We start from the raw sequence: 18,338 nt of genomic DNA on the forward strand, positions 1-18,338 counted from the left end.
ACCTGGCAGAGCACGCTGACCTCCTTCATCCCATCCCCTGCATTCCTTGCTGGCTGACAGCCTGAGCTTCCGCTCTGGGGGCTTCTGGTTCGGTCACCCGTGGGAAGATTCCCATGGAAACCCCACAAGAAGGAGAGGCACGGGGAAGCCTCGTTGATTCACAGTCCAGGAAGATGGGTGTGAGATGGTTCCACCTGGAGCTGCACAGATGGCTCTCCTGGGAAGAAAGGGCCTGCCCAGCCCAGTGTCGCATGAGCTCCATGCACGTGTACAGAGAGAAAAGTGAATGGACGCCTGTGAATAAAAGCTTGGAGGTTCTTTAGCTCATTCACCATTGGCAGGTTCATTCTGAATCAGCATCTTTTAATAGAATAGCCTCTCTACTTAATATTTGTACTAAGAAAATCTTAGAAACATCCCAGCCTAACCAGGTCCAAGTGGGTACCGTTGGCACCATTGCACAGAGGTGAAAACTGAGGGCTGAAAATGTAAACGACTTGCCCGAGCTCAGGGAGCTCTGCTCTCCCAGTCATGCCTCGGTGGAGGTTCTTTCTAAAGTGGCAGGTTGCTTTTATTTCTTTGCTCGTGCTTGTGCATCCACCATTTTCTCTGAGCCAGAGCCCTGCAGAGTCCTGGGGACTCCGGTGAGGAGACCCAGCCCCTGCTCTTGCATTGTCTCCCGTCTGGTGGGAGGGAGGCAGCTGAGGAGACGTAAGGGCCCCTCGTGGGAAGTCTGTGATGGAGACAGGTGCAGGGGCTCTGAGGGCACGGGATGGGGAGCTCCCCAGGGGCACTGATACCCGAGTAGAATGAATTGCCCAGGTGTGTGTATGTGGAGGGGCGTGCAAGGGGGGGCGTGCAAGGGAGGGGGAAGGGGTGAAGGCAGCAGAGGGTCAGGACACGCAGGTTAGTGGGGACGCCATGAAGGGCTTCACAGAGGGAGAGGGTCAGGGAAGCATCAGGGAGCATTTGAGGAGGGTTAGGGTTAGGAGTTTGTACTTTATCCTGAAAGCTGTGGAGAGCCTGTGGAGCATTTTAAGCAGGGAGAGTGAATTAGATCAGCTTTGCATTTTTACAAGTGGTGTTGTATATATTTGAAACCAATATGCAGTCTATTATAGGAATTCAAGTGGTATCGAAGTGCACTGCTTTTTACAGTCCTTGTCATTATTCAGACCTGTCACTGGGTCTGACCCCTTTGGCGTGAGCTCTCTCAGGAGGGAAGTGATCGGGTCTTAAACTTTCCTGTAGCCTCAGATCCCCAGGGAGGCATCGTTACTGCTGGTTAAATGAAGGAATGAAATCCGCCCCCAACCCCTACCCCAGCAAGTCCAAAGCCATAGGCCGCATTGAGGGGAGGGCATTTAACCCAGTCATGATCAATCCTGCGGCAGTCCTGTCTCCTGGCAGACCCCATGCCTGGCTGAGTCCAGCAGACAAGACTTCGAGAATGGGATTTTGGGTCCTGGGCCTCTGAAGACTGAGCGCCACACCTTGCAAACCGTTGAGGCTCCTGAAGAAGTGCGACATCCACGCTTCGTGTCTCCTCATTTCCCCTGTCAGGTTGCAATACCCACCAGGGTCCTGGGAAAGGCAATTGGCAATCTTTTTGTTTTCTTGCGCAGCCATCACTGAAGCCCGGGGGCGGATCCTTCCGGATAATGTCATTAAGCATCCCCATCCAAGCATGGCCTAAGAAATTAAGTTTGGTTTGAGGAAATGTGATGGAGGCATCGTTCAGTATGCTGTCTGCTTGCTGGGTTGAGAGACAGTGTTATTCCTACCAGGAACTTAGACTCTGTGGTATCTCCTCTGTGCCTGGCCCAGCGCCACGAGCTATGGTGGAGACAAGAGGAGAAAGGTGACCAGTACCTGCTCCCTCTGTCTGGAGAGAGAGAACAGGGGCTGAGCCTGACTTGGCCACTGCTGCGTGTCCCTAGCTCTCAGCCTCACAGAGCCTGGCACATGACAGCCATCCACCAAGTGTTTGTTGAAAGAATAAATGAGGCTGGGAGCAGGAAGGCTGCACAGCAGTGTATAACAAGGGGTAGACTGGATACAGCCCAGGGTCAGCGGCTCAGAGGCAGTGACTGTGTTAATGGAGAACGAGGCCCCGTGCTCTCATCTCCTGACTCCAGCCCCGGCCCTTTCCCTGCTGAATCCTCTAGAGAGAGCAGAACGTGAGAACTTGCTGAAGCCCAGAATCTCCTCTTCACACCCATACATGTATTCTTCCCTGTCTTCCAAAGCACGGTGCTTGTTTGTATATGTGCTAGGTGGGGTTGGATGGGAGTTGGTGAAGAAGCCCAGGGGAGAGCTTCCTGTCCCCAGAGGAATGCCCCTCAAGGTAGAAAAACGCAGATCAGTGGACCAGAAAGTCGTGGCTGGCTCAGGGGTGACAGAACTGTGGGGCAGGCACCTAGAGGCCCTGGGGGGATCAGGGCGGGCTTCCTGGAGGAGGTGGGGCTCTCAGGCTGGATTGAGGAGGTGAGGAAGGAAGGACTGGGGGTCCCAACTGCCTGGACAAAGACATGAAGATAAACCTGTGACCCCGGTTTAGGAGTTGGGAATCTGCATTAGTAACTTCCTGTCTCCCAGCTCTGGCTTCTGATCCTGACCACTACCTTTGACAGGTTCCATGGGGAATAAAACCGAGTTACTTAGCCCGTCTTTTATTCATTTGTTAGTTCAGTCACAGTTGCAGGAGACCATAGGAGCTGGAACTTCTCCGGGACGAGGACTGCAGAGGCAACATCCCAGCTGGGTGCAGGGGAGGTACGGGCAGAGTAGATCTGGCTGGAAGCTGGGGACCCCATGAAAAAGTTATAGCCCCCTATTGTGAGCATTTACATTAATCTCCACCTTTTGGTTCTATGAACCACCCTGCCCTTTGCTTCTGTAGCTGAATCCTAGTGCACGCCCTGGTGTTTCTTTAGGATGCATTCAGGTGGTGAAATGGCAATGTCGCAGGACATACACAGTTTAAAGGAGCACTTAACATTTACTAGGTGCCTCCCAGGTGCCCTGTGCCATTTCAGACTTTACAGATGTCTCCCCTGATCCTTGCAAAGACAGGCAAGCTTAGCACATAGAGCACTTTTCAGATGAGTCTCAGAGAGGGTAAGCCCTTGCCAGGGCCCAATGGACAGGAAGGGATTCAAACCCTGCCCTTCGTTATATTGTGCCGTCACTAATTTTCCTTAGTGGATGGCCAATAATGGACATGAGCACTTCACTCTGGGTCCTGTCTTGGGGGGAGTAGCAAAGGGCTGCTGTGTGTCCACTCCACCGTCGCCAGGGTGGGCAGCTTTTGAGGCCCCCACCTGCCACTGATGGGGCAGAGGTCTCGAGGCCGGCAAGGAAAGCACCGTGCCCTCCATGACCCAGCATGGTCTCCTCTGGGGCTGCTGCTTGGCCGCTGCTTTCAAGTATGTTAAAGGTGTCTTTCAACAGCTCCAAAGTTGGCATGGTGTGCACAGGGATAAAGCAATTTCCCTAAGAAATGCCCCGTGCGGGCCACAGAGCTGCTTGCAGTCGGCACCGTGAGAGGCCCTGTTCTGTTTTTTGATTAGATCTTTTTTTTTTGTTTTGAAGTCTATTAATTTATTGAGTAAAAGAATCATTGTCAGACATATTAAATTCAGCTTGGTTCAAATTTGGCTGATGTCCATTTGCAGCAGAGATGATTGGAGGAGAAGAGAAGACACAGTGATGCTGGTAACGGGACACTGAACAAAACCATCTTCCGTTAATTATAAAAGCGGGCATCACACAGCCAGCGTGAGTCAGTTAGCTAACGAGCAGGGATAAAACCAAAGTAAGCGAGAACTTTCAAGACAAGAGAGGCCAGAGCTTTCAGAGGACAAGATGCAGCAGGGGCTCGCTGGAGAACAGTGTTGGGTGCAGAGCTGCCGGCTCACTTAGGGAACACGGTGATCACATCGTAGGCCTCGGGTGGAGTGACCCGCTCCCAGGTGTGCTTTTCACAGTAGATCTGACCCTCCACAAAGAAATGACCCTTCTGTTTCAGGTTGTTGCCACAGTCGGTGCACACATAACACTCAGGGTGGCGGTGACGGTCCCACCGCTTCACAAACATGCCGACAATGCTGGTGCCACATTTGTCACACATGGGCAGCTTCTGGACATTTCCAATCTATGCAGCCACTTTGGTGACTGGAGCCTTAACTCTTCTGAATCCTGAGGGATGGTTGGGATCCCCTTTCTCCTCAGACTCCAGGATTTCCTGCAAAACCAGGAATGAAGTGGACTGTTTTGGAGGCTCATTTAACTCTTGTTTCTCCTGCTGCATCTTGTAAACTTCAGATTCTTTATCAATGATGAGTCCGCTTGGAAGCTGAGAATGGTCTAATGCTCTGCCATTCGTCTCCTGCCCACTGGCTGCCGTCTTTGACTCCAAGGCACTGTTGAATTTGGAGATGTTTTCAGAGGAGTAGAGGCCACCTGGGTTGTTGTACTGGTTTGTGATGACCCTGGGGCAGAAGTGGAGGCAGGTGAGGCGGTAAGGCGCAGGGCGCTCTGGCTGTGGGTGCTTCCTATGTGTAGAACCTCTTGCGGTTCAGAGGCTAAATTCATCTTGTATGGATAATGTTTCCCTTCCTCTGTCATTCAGAAGCGACCAGATTTTCTGTTCAGATCTGGTTACTGTGAGAGTCAAGTTGTCTGTGCAGCCCTTGATTTTCTCCTGAGCTTCCAAGTGCGTCGATGGCTGTGATTACATCTCCAACACATAATAAATTAGCTATAGCAGCCTTGCTTCCGGGAGTGACCCGGGAGACGGTGAGAGGCTGCTCGAAGTCCTTGCCCCCCACAAGGCAGAAGCCCCACGGTCCCGGGCCCTGGAGGACTAGTTGCTCGGTGGTCATGGCGCGGTGACGGCGGGCAGCGACTCCAGGGGACAGATGGGGCAGGACGCGGAGTGGCGCGTTGGGCTCCCCGACAGCTGTGCTGATTAGATCTTTCATTTTTCTATTTTATTATGCTTAATTTTCACTCTTTTTCATTTACTAATATAAGTACACCAGCCATGACTTCCTCTGGGCTCTACCTTAACGGGATCCCACAGGTTCCAATATATGGAATGTTTTTTGATATTCTTGTTTTCTAGATACTGTACAATTTCTATATAGGTCTCTTTTTTGATCCGAGTTGTTTAAAAGAGAGTTTTCAAAAACGTCCAGGTGGTAGGATTTTGTGATCCATAACTTTGTGATTAGTTTCTAGTTTTTCTTCTGTGTTACCAGGTTCTGTATTATGTCTGAATTTTTGCTGAGGTTTTATTTGTGGCCTAATATATGGGCAATTTTTAGAAATATGTATACATCAATTAAATGTCATCACTTATGCAATTTTGGTTTTTCTATGTCTTTACTTCATTTGGTGCATTGATCTGTCATGAGCTGAAAGAGGTGAATTAAAATCATCTGCCTCTACTGTGTATCTGTTTGACCTTTCTTGTATTTCCTGTTATTTGGTGTGTTCCGTCTTCAATTGTGGATTATGTTCTTTATTGTTATAAAATGTTCTTTGTCTCACTTAATATCATTTGCCCTGAATTCAACCTTACTTGCCTCATATTAAGGTTACTGTACCTGCTTAGTTTGATGTAGCCCTTACTTGATATATATTTACCTTTCCTATTTTTTCAACATTGTTGAATTACTTTACAGGACGCGGAGTGGCGCGTTGGGCTCCCCGACAGCTGTGCTGATTAGATCTTTCATTTTTCTATTTTATTATGCTTAATTTGTATATTTTCACTCTTTTTCATTTACTAATATAAGTACACCAGCCATGACTTCCTCTGGGCTCTACCTTAACGGGATCCCACAGGTTCCAATATATGGAATGTTTTTTGATATTCTTGTTTTCTAGATACTGTACAATTTCTATATAGGTCTCTTTTTTGATCCGAGTTGTTTAAAAGAGAGTTTTCAAAAACGTCCAGGTGGTAGGATTTTGTGATCCATAACTTTGTGATTAGTTTCTAGTTTTTCTTCTGTGTTACCAGGTTCTGTATTATGTCTGAATTTTTGCTGAGGTTTTATTTGTGGCCTAATATATGGGCAATTTTTAGAAATATGTATACATCAATTAAATGTCATCACTTATGCAATTTTGGTTTTTCTATGTCTTTACTTCATTTGGTGCATTGATCTGTCATGAGCTGAAAGAGGTGAATTAAAATCATCTGCCTCTACTGTGTATCTGTTTGACCTTTCTTGTATTTCCTGTTATTTGGTGTGTTCCGTCTTCAATTGTGGATTATGTTCTTTATTGTTATAAAATGTTCTTTGTCTCACTTAATATCATTTGCCCTGAATTCAACCTTACTTGCCTCATATTAAGGTTACTGTACCTGCTTAGTTTGATGTAGCCCTTACTTGATATATATTTACCTTTCCTATTTTTTCAACATTGTTGAATTACTTTGCTTTGGGGATATCTCTTAAATATGCAATACGGTGGGAGTTTTGTCTTGTTCCCCAACCTTACAATCTTTTCTTTTTAGTAGTTCACTATGGCCAATCATTAACATAGCTAGTATTTTTTTTTTTTTTTTGCGGTACGCAGGCCTCTCACTGTTGTGGCCTCTCCCGTTGTAGAGCACATGCTCCAGACGCGCAGGCTCAGTGGCCATGGCTCATGGGCCCAGCTGCTCTGCGGCATGTGGGATCCTCCCGGACCGGGGCACGAACCCGTGTTCCCTGCATCGGCAGGCAGACTCCCAACCACTGTGCCACCAGGGAAGCCCCATAGCTAGTATTTTGGTCATAATTTTACTATCATATTTTATGTCTCTGTGTTTTTGTTCCTATTGCTTCTTTTTTTATTAATTTTTAAATTTTATTTTATCTATTTTTTTATACAGCAGGTTCTTATTAGTCATCAATTTTATACACATTAGTGTATACATGTCAATCCCAATCTCCCAATTCATCACACTCCCCACCCCCGCCGCTTTCCCCCCTTGGTGTCCATACGTTTGTTCTCTACATCTGTGTCTCTATTTCTGCCCTGCAAACCGGTTCACCTGTATCATTTCCACATACATGCATTAATATACGATATTTGTTTTTCTCTTGCTGACTTACTTCACTCTGTAAGACAGTATTTAGATCCATCCACGTCTCAACAAATGACCCAGTTTCATTCCTTTTTATGGCTGAGTAATATTCCATTGCATATACGGACCACATCTTCTTTATCCATTCGTCTGTCGATGGGCATTTAGGTTGCTTCCATGACCTGGCTATTGTAAATAGTGCTGCAATGAAAAGGCTATCTAAGAGGCTTGTGTAAGTTTCCTGATGGGAGGGACTGGTGGTGGGTAGAGCTGACTGTTGCTCTGGTGGGCAGAGCTCAGTAAAACTTTAATCCGCTTGACTGCTGATGGGTGGGGCTGGGTTCCCTCCCTGTTGGTTGTTTGGCCTGAGGCAACGCAACACTGGAGCCTACCTGGGCTCTTTGGTGGAGCTAATCACAGACTCTGGGAGGGCTCATGCCAAGGAGTACTTCCAGAACTTCTGCTGCCAGTGTCCTTGTCCCCGCTGTGAGCCACAGCCACCCCCCGCCTCTGCAGGAGACCCTCCAACACTAGCAGGTGGGTCTGGTTCAGTCTCCTATGGGGTCACTGCTCCTTCCCCTGGGTCCCGATGCCCACACTACTTTGTGTGTGCCCTGCAAGAGTGGAGTCTCTGTTTCCCTCAGTCCTATCAATGTCCTACAATCAAATCCCAGTAGCCTTCGAAGTCTGATTCTCTAGGAATTCCTCCTCCCGTTGCCGGACCCCCAGGTTGGGAAGCCTGACGTGGGGCTCAGAACCTTCACTCCAGTGGGTGGGCTTCTGTGGTGTAAGTGTTCCCCAGTCTGTGAGTCAGCCACCCAGCAGTTATGGGATTTGATTTTAGTGTGGTTGCACCCCTCCTACCATCTCATTGCGGCTTCTCCTTTGTCTTTGGATGTGGGGTAGCTTTTTGGTGAGTTCCAGTGTCTTCCTGTCGATGATTGTCCAGCAGCTAGTTGTGATTCTGGTGTTCTCGCAAGAGGGAGTGAGAGCACGTCCTTCTACTCCGCCATCTTGGTTCTTAGTCTCTATTGCTTCTTAAAGCAAAATCTTTCAGTATGGTGTTTTATTTTGTGTTCATTTTGACAGTTTGGAAGATCTGTAATTTATTCTTCTGGAGGTTGCCTTTGTAACTATGTAAAAATGTATTTAATCTTTTTTTTTTTAAGGCTGTACTAGTTGTCTCCCTTCTCAAATAAGTGATCACAAAATTAGTTTACAAATTTGCTCCCAATTTTTTTCTGCTTTGTGACAGCTTTTTCTTACGGTGAGTTTTCTTGGCTTACCATATTTTTCCCTGTTCTGTTCCTCCTCTGTTTCTTTTCCAGCATCTTTGATTACATCATGTGCTGGTTCCTAGTTAGAAGAGGCGGACCTTCCTGAATCAGCATTTTGCAAGGGATGCATGTAGAGGAGATGCCAGGAGGCATTTTAGGAGAGCAGGATTGCTCCCCGGTTCCTGGTAACTCTGTTCACAGGACTGTGGCAGTGATTTCTAGCTTCTACCCGGTCAGCAGAGATCTGCAGCCCTGGGCTTCCCCCAGTTCAGGCCCTTCTCCCGCTCTACCTCAGCAGCACACTGCTTCCTGTGAAGATGGCAGACCTGCAAAGTTTCCTCTGTTAGCCCTGCCCTCCTCTTTCCCCACAGTGTCAGAGGCAGCTCCCACGGCTAGACCGCATACCCTGTTCCCATTGTTCCTGATTAGGAATCATTGGTTTTCTCCTTCAGGGAGTGCCAGCTACTGGCTGGCTCTGCCATCTTCAACTGAGATCTGCAGCCACAGGTGTCTTCTGTAGGTGTTTTCTCACACCTCGTTTGCTCTTCACTGGTTTTGGCAACCCTTGACCATTTTTTTGGCAGCCTCTCTTTATAAGTTGTGGTTGGATTACAAATGTGTTCTAGTTTTGCTGAAGACAAAATTTGCATTCCTCTTTCTCTTTCTCCTTTATTTTGGGTGATTTTGGATATGAAAAGGAGTAACTATTCTGCTATCTTAGAACTGTCTAGTGTTGTACATTTTTATGTATTCTGATATTTCCTTAAACATTAGCCAGAACTCTCTGGATAGGGTCAGCATGAGCTGAAGCTGGGGTCTGACAGTAGAAAGGAAAGAAAATGGGAGTCGAGAATAAAATTGGAGGGTTAAAAAAGCAATGCATATCATTGCTGCCTGTGCTGTATGGCACTTTGGCTGGGACTGTGCCACTGTTTGGGTGGGAGGTCATGGCCAGGCAGAGCGGGGCATGAAAAACATCTGCCTCCTGACCTATCTCAAGGAAAGCCTAGGAGCTCTCAGACCAGGGAGGGGAGGACACACACCTATGCTCTGGACAGGTTGCAGTGCTCAGCTCTCCATCTCTTCCCACACCCGGGGCCCATCCAAACAGCGCAAGCACCGTGGATTCTGGCTAGTCTCTTAGTGATGGTGGCCAAGTCCTGAAGACCAGGATCTTGTCTCAGCGGAGGTTGCCCAGGGTCAATGCTGTTAACTATGTTTATATGCCTAAAGAAAGAGCTGGCCCATCCAAAGGGAAGGTGTATATGCAGGATGCCCAGAAGATAGAGCCCGCAGAATCTCAGGCTTGACTTTTGATATTGTCTCTTAGCTTCCCACACCACCTGGAGGGAGCATGTTACCCCCATTCAACAAATGAGGAAACGAGTCTTAGAGAGGCAAAGAGACCTTCCTGTGGACACACAGCTAGGCGATGGAGAGAGGGATTTGCATATACTTCTCGCTGGCTCCAGAGTCTGGACATCAACTCTCTCATCCCCCTGCCTCCAACTCACCTTCCCATGGAGACCCCACCCCATCCTCAGATGGTTATCTTATGTCCGTGTCCACGTCCCTGGGTGACCTTGGTGGATCCTTGCTCAGTGTCTGGCTTCTCAAGCCTGGCTGCACTTTAAATGCTGTTTAAGCTCCCCAGGGCAGCCAGGGATGGGAACCAATGGGCCACACCCTAAACATCTTTGACCCCCTGTCTTGGGCACTTTGTCCCCCCCAACCTTGGCACAGGGCTTGTTTCTTGGGATCAAATGCATTGGGGTTCTCTATGTTCTGTGATCTTGAGCAAATCACAACTTCTCTGGGCTCAGTCCTTATTTCTAAAATAAAATTGCCTGTGACTACTCTAAGAGCCGAACACAGACTCTGAAGCCAGGTGGCCTGTATGAATCTGGGCTCATCCCCTTCTTAACCGTAGACGTTGGTTAATTACTTATCTCCTCTATACTCTTTACTTTTCTCATCTATAAAATGGGAATGATAATGAATGTCTTATAGGGAGGTCTTAAGGATTAAATGAGCTAATAAATATGAATCACTTAAAAGTGTCTGGCATATGGCAAGTTCTAGATAAGTGCCAGATATCATTCGATTCATTAGTTACTGTTATTAATGCATGCCCAGGGCCCAGCCAAGGCGTGGGCATAAGTGGCTGTCGAGGCTGCTGTAATAACCCGTGTCCTTTGCTTCCTTCCAGGAGCTTGGGCCCCTGCCCCAGCCCCGCAGAGGCTGTGGACGTGTACGGTCCGGAAGCCTGGTTTCCAGCCCCGTGGCCCATCCCTGGCTGCGGGGACCGGAAGCTCCCACGAGGTAGCGGTGGCCCGCAGCGGCCCCGTCCCGGCAGCGAGCCATGGGCCAGAAGCTCTCGGGGAGCCTCAAGTCGGTGGAGGTGCGAGAGCCGGCGCTGCGGCCGGCCAAGCGCGAGCTGCGGGGAGCGGAGCCGGGGCGGCCGGCGCGGCTGGACCAGCTGCTGGACATGCCGGCAGCGGGGCTGGCGGTGCAGCTGCGCCATGCGTGGAACCCCGAGGACCGCTCGCTCAACGTCTTCGTCAAGGATGATGACCGGCTCACCTTCCACCGGCACCCTGTGGCGCAGAGCACGGACGGCATCCGCGGCAAGGTGGGCCACGCCCGCGGCCTGCACGCCTGGCAGATCCACTGGCCGGCGCGGCAGCGGGGCACACACGCTGTGGTGGGCGTGGCCACGGCGCGTGCCCCACTGCACTCGGTTGGCTACACGTCGCTGGGGTTCAGCGACGCCGAGTCCTGGGGCTGGGACCTGGGCCGCAGCCGCCTCTACCACGACGGCAAGAACCGACCCGGCGTGGCCTACCCCGCCTTCCTGGGGCCCGATGAGGCCTTCGCGCTGCCCGACTCGCTGCTCGTGGTGCTGGACATGGACGAGGGCACACTCAGCTTCGTCGTGGACGGCCAGTACCTGGGCGTGGCCTTCCGTGGCCTCAAGGGCAAGAAGCTTTACCCGGTGGTGAGTGCCGTGTGGGGCCACTGTGAAGTCACCATGCGCTACATCAATGGCCTTGACCGTAAGTGCAGCCTGCTGAGGGGGGAAGGGGTGGGCAGAGGCTGCCTGTCCCAGGCAGAACTGGGGGGGGCGGGGAGACGGGGGAAAACATCCTCCTGAGGCCCCATCCTCCATCAGCACTTGGGATAATCCTGAATTCATGGTGAGGACGTGGACTCCGAGGCCAGGCTCCTGGGTTTGGACCTCGACTCTTTTTTGCTCGCTGGGTGATCTTGGCGTGTGCCTCAGTTTCCCTTTCTGCAAAAGTGGCTCAATGATAGTAATCTAGCTCCGGGTTGTTGTGAGAAATCAAATAAGATAATAATATATGTGACGTGCTTAGGACAGTGCTTAGAACTGGCGCCTAATAAGTGATTTGGGTGTTGATGCTAATTACGAACGTTTCAGTCTCTGTAAGGGTTGTGCAAAACGATGTCTCCCGTGTTTCTGGCTTCAAGTTCACAGTGGGAGGAGAGTGACAAGTAGAAGACACAATCTCTGCACTTGAATCCCATGCACTCGAGTTACTGATAAATAATAAGTAGTGATAACTATCATTTATTGAACACCTACTGTATGCAGGGGCTGAACACTCAAATCTAGGTCTCCCTGCTGAGCTCTCTGTTAAAGGGGGCATCTGGCTGATTATTGCCTCATGGGAACGAGAGCCACAAGTTGTGGAATCTTCTGATTTCTTTCAAGAGGACCTAGAAATCTAGATTTTGTGTGAACTATTCCAATTTTTAACGTTGGCAGCTGCTTAAGACACCGTGTGGACACACAAAACACCCTCGCAGGTTGCACAGAAGCCCACAGGCTGCTGTGTTTGACTGCTGACAAATCTAAGGCCTCCTCTCATTTGATATACACAACCATCCTGTGAGGCAGCTTAAAAATCCTAGTAACGAAAATAGTTCTTGGTGTTAGGAGGGAGTCACTTAGGGAGGCAGGGTGGCCTCTGGACAGAGGTGCATGTGGTCGCCTGTCCCGTGTTGAATCCCAGCCGAGTGGGGCCTGGAGTCAGTCACCTGTGAGCTTGTACACACCTCGTCCAAACAGGCTTCCTGCCACATCCCTGACGAAGCTCCCAGTGCTGGGCACTTAAAGCCAGAATTCCAGCTTATTCATTTTATTTTATTTTATTTTTTTGCGGTACGCGGGCCTTTCACCGCTGTGGCCTCTCCCGCCACGGAGCACAGGCTCCGGACGCGCAGGCGCAGCGGCCATGGCTCATGGGCCCAGCCGCTCCGCGGCATGTGGGATCCTCCTGGACCGGGGCACAAACCTACCTCCCCTGCATCGGCAGGCAGACCCTCAACCACTGCGCCACCAGGGAAGCCCCTAGCTTATTCATTTTAAATGAGAGATATAATTGCCCCTCTTCAGAGAAGAGAAACTCAAGAGCAGAGCTATGGAGAACCAGAACCCGAACCTCCCCAGGTCTGTCAGCCTCCGAAGCCCACTCTTTTCCCATGCTCCCCCCTTTGGCTGAGGGGCTGAGAGTGACACTCCAGAAAAGAGGTCAAGAACAAGATTTGACTCAAGTAAAAATTGACATTGACTCAGGTTAGCGTGGGTAGACCATTTTCAAGGGTGACAGGCCGCCAGAAGGTGGCTGGTGTGCTCCACTCTGTGGTACCATTGGCGACACTCTTGCTCATATTTCATTTCCGTGGTTGTTGGACTCAGGTTGCCATCGAATGGCAGAGTGGCCTGTTTTCTCTGATTAACTGGTTAAGTAAAGAGAGGCTGAGTGTGTCCTGAATCGGGCTAGTTTAGTCACCGCAGTGCCTTGTGGAGAATGTTGAGAACCCTCAGAGACATGATGACCAGGCAAACCCCAGTGCTTAGAAAATCAACAGCAACAACAAATACTCTCTTTAAATGGAATTGGAAAATCTACTTGCCAGAGCTGATCACTGGACTACAAGGATGGCCTTGTTGTACCAAGGCTCTGGGGTCTGACACGCCTCATTTCCCACTGCATCCCCAGTGCTCATTGGTTTTGTGTCTTTGGTGAGTCACTCTAATGCTTTAGGGCTCGTTTTACTCATCTGTAAAATGGGACAGTGTCAGGTCCCTTTCATAGCTGCTGTGAGATCTTGTGTGACGGCACCAATAATATGGTAGCTGGGATTAAAGGCTGGCACTGATACCCAGAGGAATTACCTGAGCCAACTATTGGGCCCCCAAGGTGGGCTTCCTCTTGGGTATTGATCCACGCTTGGACTATCATCTGTTGATTGGTTTACTGGCACAAAACCAAGGTGCTAACAAGGTTGCAGCCACGAAGGATAGGACCAAGGGTATTCAAGCCATGGTGTTCTTGGTGTGCTGCTGAGGGTGGAGGCTGGGTGGGAGAGGACAGTTGTGATCAGAGCATTTTGAGCTCTTGGATCCTTCAGGTGGCTGGAGATGCTTGGTGAGACTAAAACTTGGAGCATTCTATCCTCCCTGTTGGCAGTGGTTTTTTCAGGTTGGTTGAGGCTAGAAAGCCCATCCAGGGGGCAAGGGGAGACAAGGCCAGGATGTCATATGATGCGAGCCTGTGGCATCTCCTGTTGGGTGACAGGATTAGGCTTGAGTGCTGTGGTGCTGGCCCCTTCTCCACATAGGAGTGATGTTCTCTATCTTGGGCAGGGTGTGATTGCAGAAAGGGGGAGCTCAGCTTTTTTGAACAAGCCCTGACTACAGGGTGAGCCACCAAAGAACAGGCTGAGGGGAGTCTGACGGGCTGGTTGGGAAGGGACTGTGTGATGCCTGTAGCTAGTGACCTGGGCTGAAGTCCAGTGGATCCCTGGACACTGAGAAGGGTTTGGCCCTAGGGAGTCCCTGGGCAGGTAGGGTGACTCAAGGTGGAATTCTGTGCATGAAAAGAATTCTGAGCCAGTTGGTTGTGGACACGAAGGTGGGTCCCCAAATTCAGGGGGTTAGGTGACCACAGTTAGAGACAGACTCTAGGGCAGAAAGGCAGGGCCGCTCTCTGGGGTTGCTTCCCCACAAGGCCATGGGGGGTAGAACAGATGGGGTTAGAGTTTGGTCCCAGGACTCACCAGGAGGCCCTGGACGATGATTACCTCCTCGCTCTGGACCTCAGTGTTCTCCTTTGTAAAACAGGCATGATAAAGCTCGCCAGCACAGAGCAGGGCCACAGCGACTGGTGCTTGCGGCTTTGACTAACCAGGTGAGCTGGGCCAGGTCCGGGGCTTCACCTATGGATAAAAACAAGAGTGGCCTCAATAAGAGACTTCCCTTCTAATGTGTAGGAAGGAAGTTAATGGGCATGATTTTCTCAATTTTTGATTTTTATGACTATGAAAGCAAGACTGAGAAAGAGCTAACTGCCTGTAACTCTGAAGTATGTGTTTGTGGAGGACAAGAGCTCCTGGAAGTGCATTTTTCCTATTACAAATGTGTTCTTCGGCTACACCATGGAACGAAACAACTCAGCGTCTTGGGGGGTTTACAGTAGAGAGCTGCAGGACGCCTAGGGGCTCTGCCATCCGAGTGAGCTGGGAAGTGCAGAACCGAGGCCAGGCAAACAGGCCAGCTGGCTCCGGATGACTGGGTCCAGGGTCAAATAATAACAGCAATAACAGCGCCATGCTAACAACACTTCTCTGATACTTAGTCTGTGCTGGGCTAGATTCTAAGCACTTTACAAATTTTAATTCGTTTAATCCTTGTAACAACTCGTTGAGCTAATACCTTTATTAGCATCTTCATTTTCCGATGAAGAAATTGAAGCCCAGAGAGCTTGAGTAATTTGCTCAAGGTCACACAGCTACTAACTGGATCAAACTGAGGCACACTGGCTTAGTGGGTCCCTTATGGAGACGTTTACAGACAAGGCAGGAAGAGAAGGAATAGGAGAGGCTGCTCCACTGGGCTGGGTGGCCACTCAGCAAAGGACTAGACCCTTTCCTTCAGCGGTGAGTTTGGAGGAAGCCCTGAGATGCTGTCCCTCCCCCCGGTTTCACCTCCAGCCCACCAAGCTCTTGGCTGAGCACAGCACTCCGCGGGGTCTTCTGAAAAGCTAGTTGCATACAGACAGCCCCAGCGGTGGCTGTGAATCAGGCATCCTTCGGTCGCTAACAGGAGAATGTCACTGAAAATGTCCCAACTGCTGTGAGGGTGGCCCGTGGGATCTGCTCCGGGCTGGTTTCTGGAATTGCCCTCCAGCCCGTGGCACCTCCTTCCACATGCTGGCGGCCAGGAGGGCTGACAGAACGGCTTTGTCTCCTGTCTTGGAGTTCTTGTGGTGGTGAGTAGTACGCGAGTGACACAGGAAGAGGAGAGGGGACCCCAGACGGAGCAGCTTTGATTTGAGGGTCATAATAATTATACGTCTGGGGGAATCCACCCAAGTTCTGTGCCCTGGGCCAAGTGTTTTACTCATTTTCTTTTTTTGTCAGCCCACGCAATAAACCTTGAGGCAATGTCATTGTTATTCAACCCATCTTATAGACGAGGAAACTGACTCTTGGAGAGGTGAAGAGTTAGCCTAAGGCCGCACGGCTAGCCGGTGGCAGAGCTGCCCTGAAACCCAGGTCGCCGTGACCATTCCCGTGCCTCCTGCTACCTGGGCCGGCCCTGCTGCCTCCACTCTGTCCGCTGATTCCAAAGAGCAGGTGTCCGAGCCCAGGGCTGACTAAGCGGGGACGGGGAGCGGGTACCCCAGGATCTCAGGCCCGGCGGGCAGGGAAGCCTTGTCCACCTGCTTAGAGCCAGGGAAACTGTCGTTCCAGACGTCATTCCTAGATGGTTTAATTGATCTGCCAACCAGCATTTATTGGCACATCAGCTCAGCAGAGGAGGCTGGCGTCCAGCCAAGGCTTCTGGTACTGATGAAGGGCAGAGAGAGTTTTCTACCAGGATGGCTGCAAGGACACCGTCCCCTTGCCAGAGCCGTGTGCACTGCACTCACGACCTTCCTGCCCAGCTCCCCTGTGTCTCCTGGGTGGCACCATCCTCTTCCCCCATCCTGAGCCAGGTCCAGGCCTGGCCTCCCCTTTGCCCCGCACCCTATCATTCTGCCCTGACTCCAGCTCACCACAGCCCTCAACCCAGGGCTCTGTCCCCTGCACCCCCAATTCAAGGCTGAGTCCTCCTCGCATCCCCCCCTCCCCAGTCCCCGCTTTGCCCCAGTCACTCACTTTTCCACATGTGTATGCCTTCTTGGGTAGGTGTGAAGCTCCCCAGGGCACAGATGGTCAGCCAGGAGGCATGTGTGGGGAAGCGGGCACACTGGGGACTTTAAAATACTTTTGAAAGGTAAAGAATGCCTGTAGCAACAAATTTCAATGCTACAAAAGCCTGCCTGGTGAGATACCTCCACCCCGAAGCTCCCCAGCCCCTCTTCCTGCTGATGACCGCCATGATCACTTTCTCCTACGTCCTTCCAGAATCTTATGACAGAGAAGTTTCACACATATGTGATCACACTGTGAACACCGCTCTGCACCTCGTTTTCCCCCTTAATCGATCTTGGTGATTGTTTCATATGATTAATGTAGAGCTGCCTCACTCCTTATTAACAGCTGCATGGGTTTCCATGGTGCGGCTGGATCATGATTGGATTATCCAGACCCTTATTTTTGAACCTTTAGGCAGTTTCCAGTCTTTGAGAATAAACTTCTGGTCCTGATTTGAATTTTAGTTCTGCCCCCTGCTGGCTAATTGACATCCTCAAGCCTTTGTTTTGCCATCTGTGCAGTGGGAATGATTATATGTACCTCGCAGGGCTGGTGAGTATTAAGATAGATGCGGAAACGCAGCGTGGTCCAGCATGTGGCTCACGTTAGGTGCAGGGTGGAGGGGAGCTGTTGATATCACACACGTAGCCTGCATCATTGATTGTGCTCTGCCCAGTGCTGAGCTCGTCTTGGGCACCCGATGAATGCTTGTGAAAGATTTGGTCTCTGATTTAAAATACGGCACGATCACATAAATTTGCAGTTAAGACGGCTTCAGACTCATTGTTGGACCACGATCATTTGAGATATATAATTCAGTCAGTCCTTACATGGGGTGTATGTCAGCACAGTGAGACCCCTGGACCCCTTACTTGAACAGAGCAGGTTCATAAGAGGTGTGTTTTGCTCTTTTGTTATTGCTGCTCCTGCCGAGAGCGGCAGTTCTTTGAGGCGGGACTGCATCCTAGCCGCCTCAGCCACCCTCAGAGCGGAGTACATAGTAGGTGCTCAATACGTGCACGTTTTCTCCATCGCAGCGGGACTGGAGTCATAGTTGCCTGGAACGAAGTGAGGCTGGCTCTGAGCTGTCACCCCCTTGAAGCCTGACCCCAGAGTGATCCACTTCCACCCCTCATTGTGCACCGTGCACAGCACATCTGTCCCCACACCCGGGCCAAGCAGAGGCTGCGCGATGGCCCAGCAGTTCAATTCAGGATCTCAGCATTCAGAAACTGGCCCCTACCCTTTGTTTCCCACTAAAAAGGAACAGACTTTCAGCTGAAAAAAGGTTTCACTCAGACGCTGTGGCCCTGCTTTGAGGGCTTTTTTCCCCACAATTAACACAGTCATGAGTAGGTTCAGTCCAGGAAGTCCTGCCTGCAGAAGGGAGCTTTGAAACGCAGGCCCGTTTGGGACAGGTGTCACCGTGGGCCACCGCAGAGCTGCTGCCGTCTTTCTCAGAGGCTCACAGCCTGGTGTCATGGGAAGAACTGCGGCTCAGGGATCTCCCAGCCCTGGGCCCAGTCCTGACTTGACTGCTTGTTAGCTGTGACCTTGAGTGAGTCACTTCACCCCGAGCCGGTTTCCTCATCTGTAATAGTAATAGAAATGGACTTTGCCACGATCCCTCAGGATCGTGGGTCATATATGGAAAGTGACTAGGCTGGTGCCGGGCACATAGAAGGTACTGACAAAGGTAGGTTTAAAAATTGCCGGTTGTAACTATTATAGCTCCCGTAGGCTGT

At 50.4% G+C, this 18,338-nt stretch overlaps 1 protein-coding gene and 1 pseudogene across 1 annotated transcript in view; one reads left to right on the forward strand and one right to left on the reverse strand.

Annotated features, from left to right (window-relative positions):
* Positions 1 to 3,916: 3,916 nt before the first annotated feature.
* On the reverse strand, positions 3,917 to 4,886 carry LOC112415928 (PDZ and LIM domain protein 1 pseudogene; annotated as a pseudogene).
* Positions 4,887 to 10,726: 5,840 nt separating this feature from the next.
* The window catches only part of SPSB4 (splA/ryanodine receptor domain and SOCS box containing 4), a 65,670-nt gene continuing 58,058 nt past the window's right edge, over positions 10,727 to 18,338 (forward strand). Inside the window, exon 1 of the mRNA XM_024769107.1 lies at positions 10,727 to 11,420. Coding sequence (XP_024624875.1) covers positions 10,727 to 11,420 — 694 coding nt within the window. The remainder of the gene's footprint in view (positions 11,421 to 18,338) is intronic.

Source organism: Neophocaena asiaeorientalis, unplaced genomic scaffold, assembly GCF_003031525.2.
Source record: "Neophocaena asiaeorientalis asiaeorientalis breed wild unplaced genomic scaffold, Neophocaena_asiaeorientalis_V1.1 scaffold118, whole genome shotgun sequence".
Taxonomy (NCBI): Eukaryota; Metazoa; Chordata; class Mammalia; order Artiodactyla; family Phocoenidae; genus Neophocaena; species Neophocaena asiaeorientalis.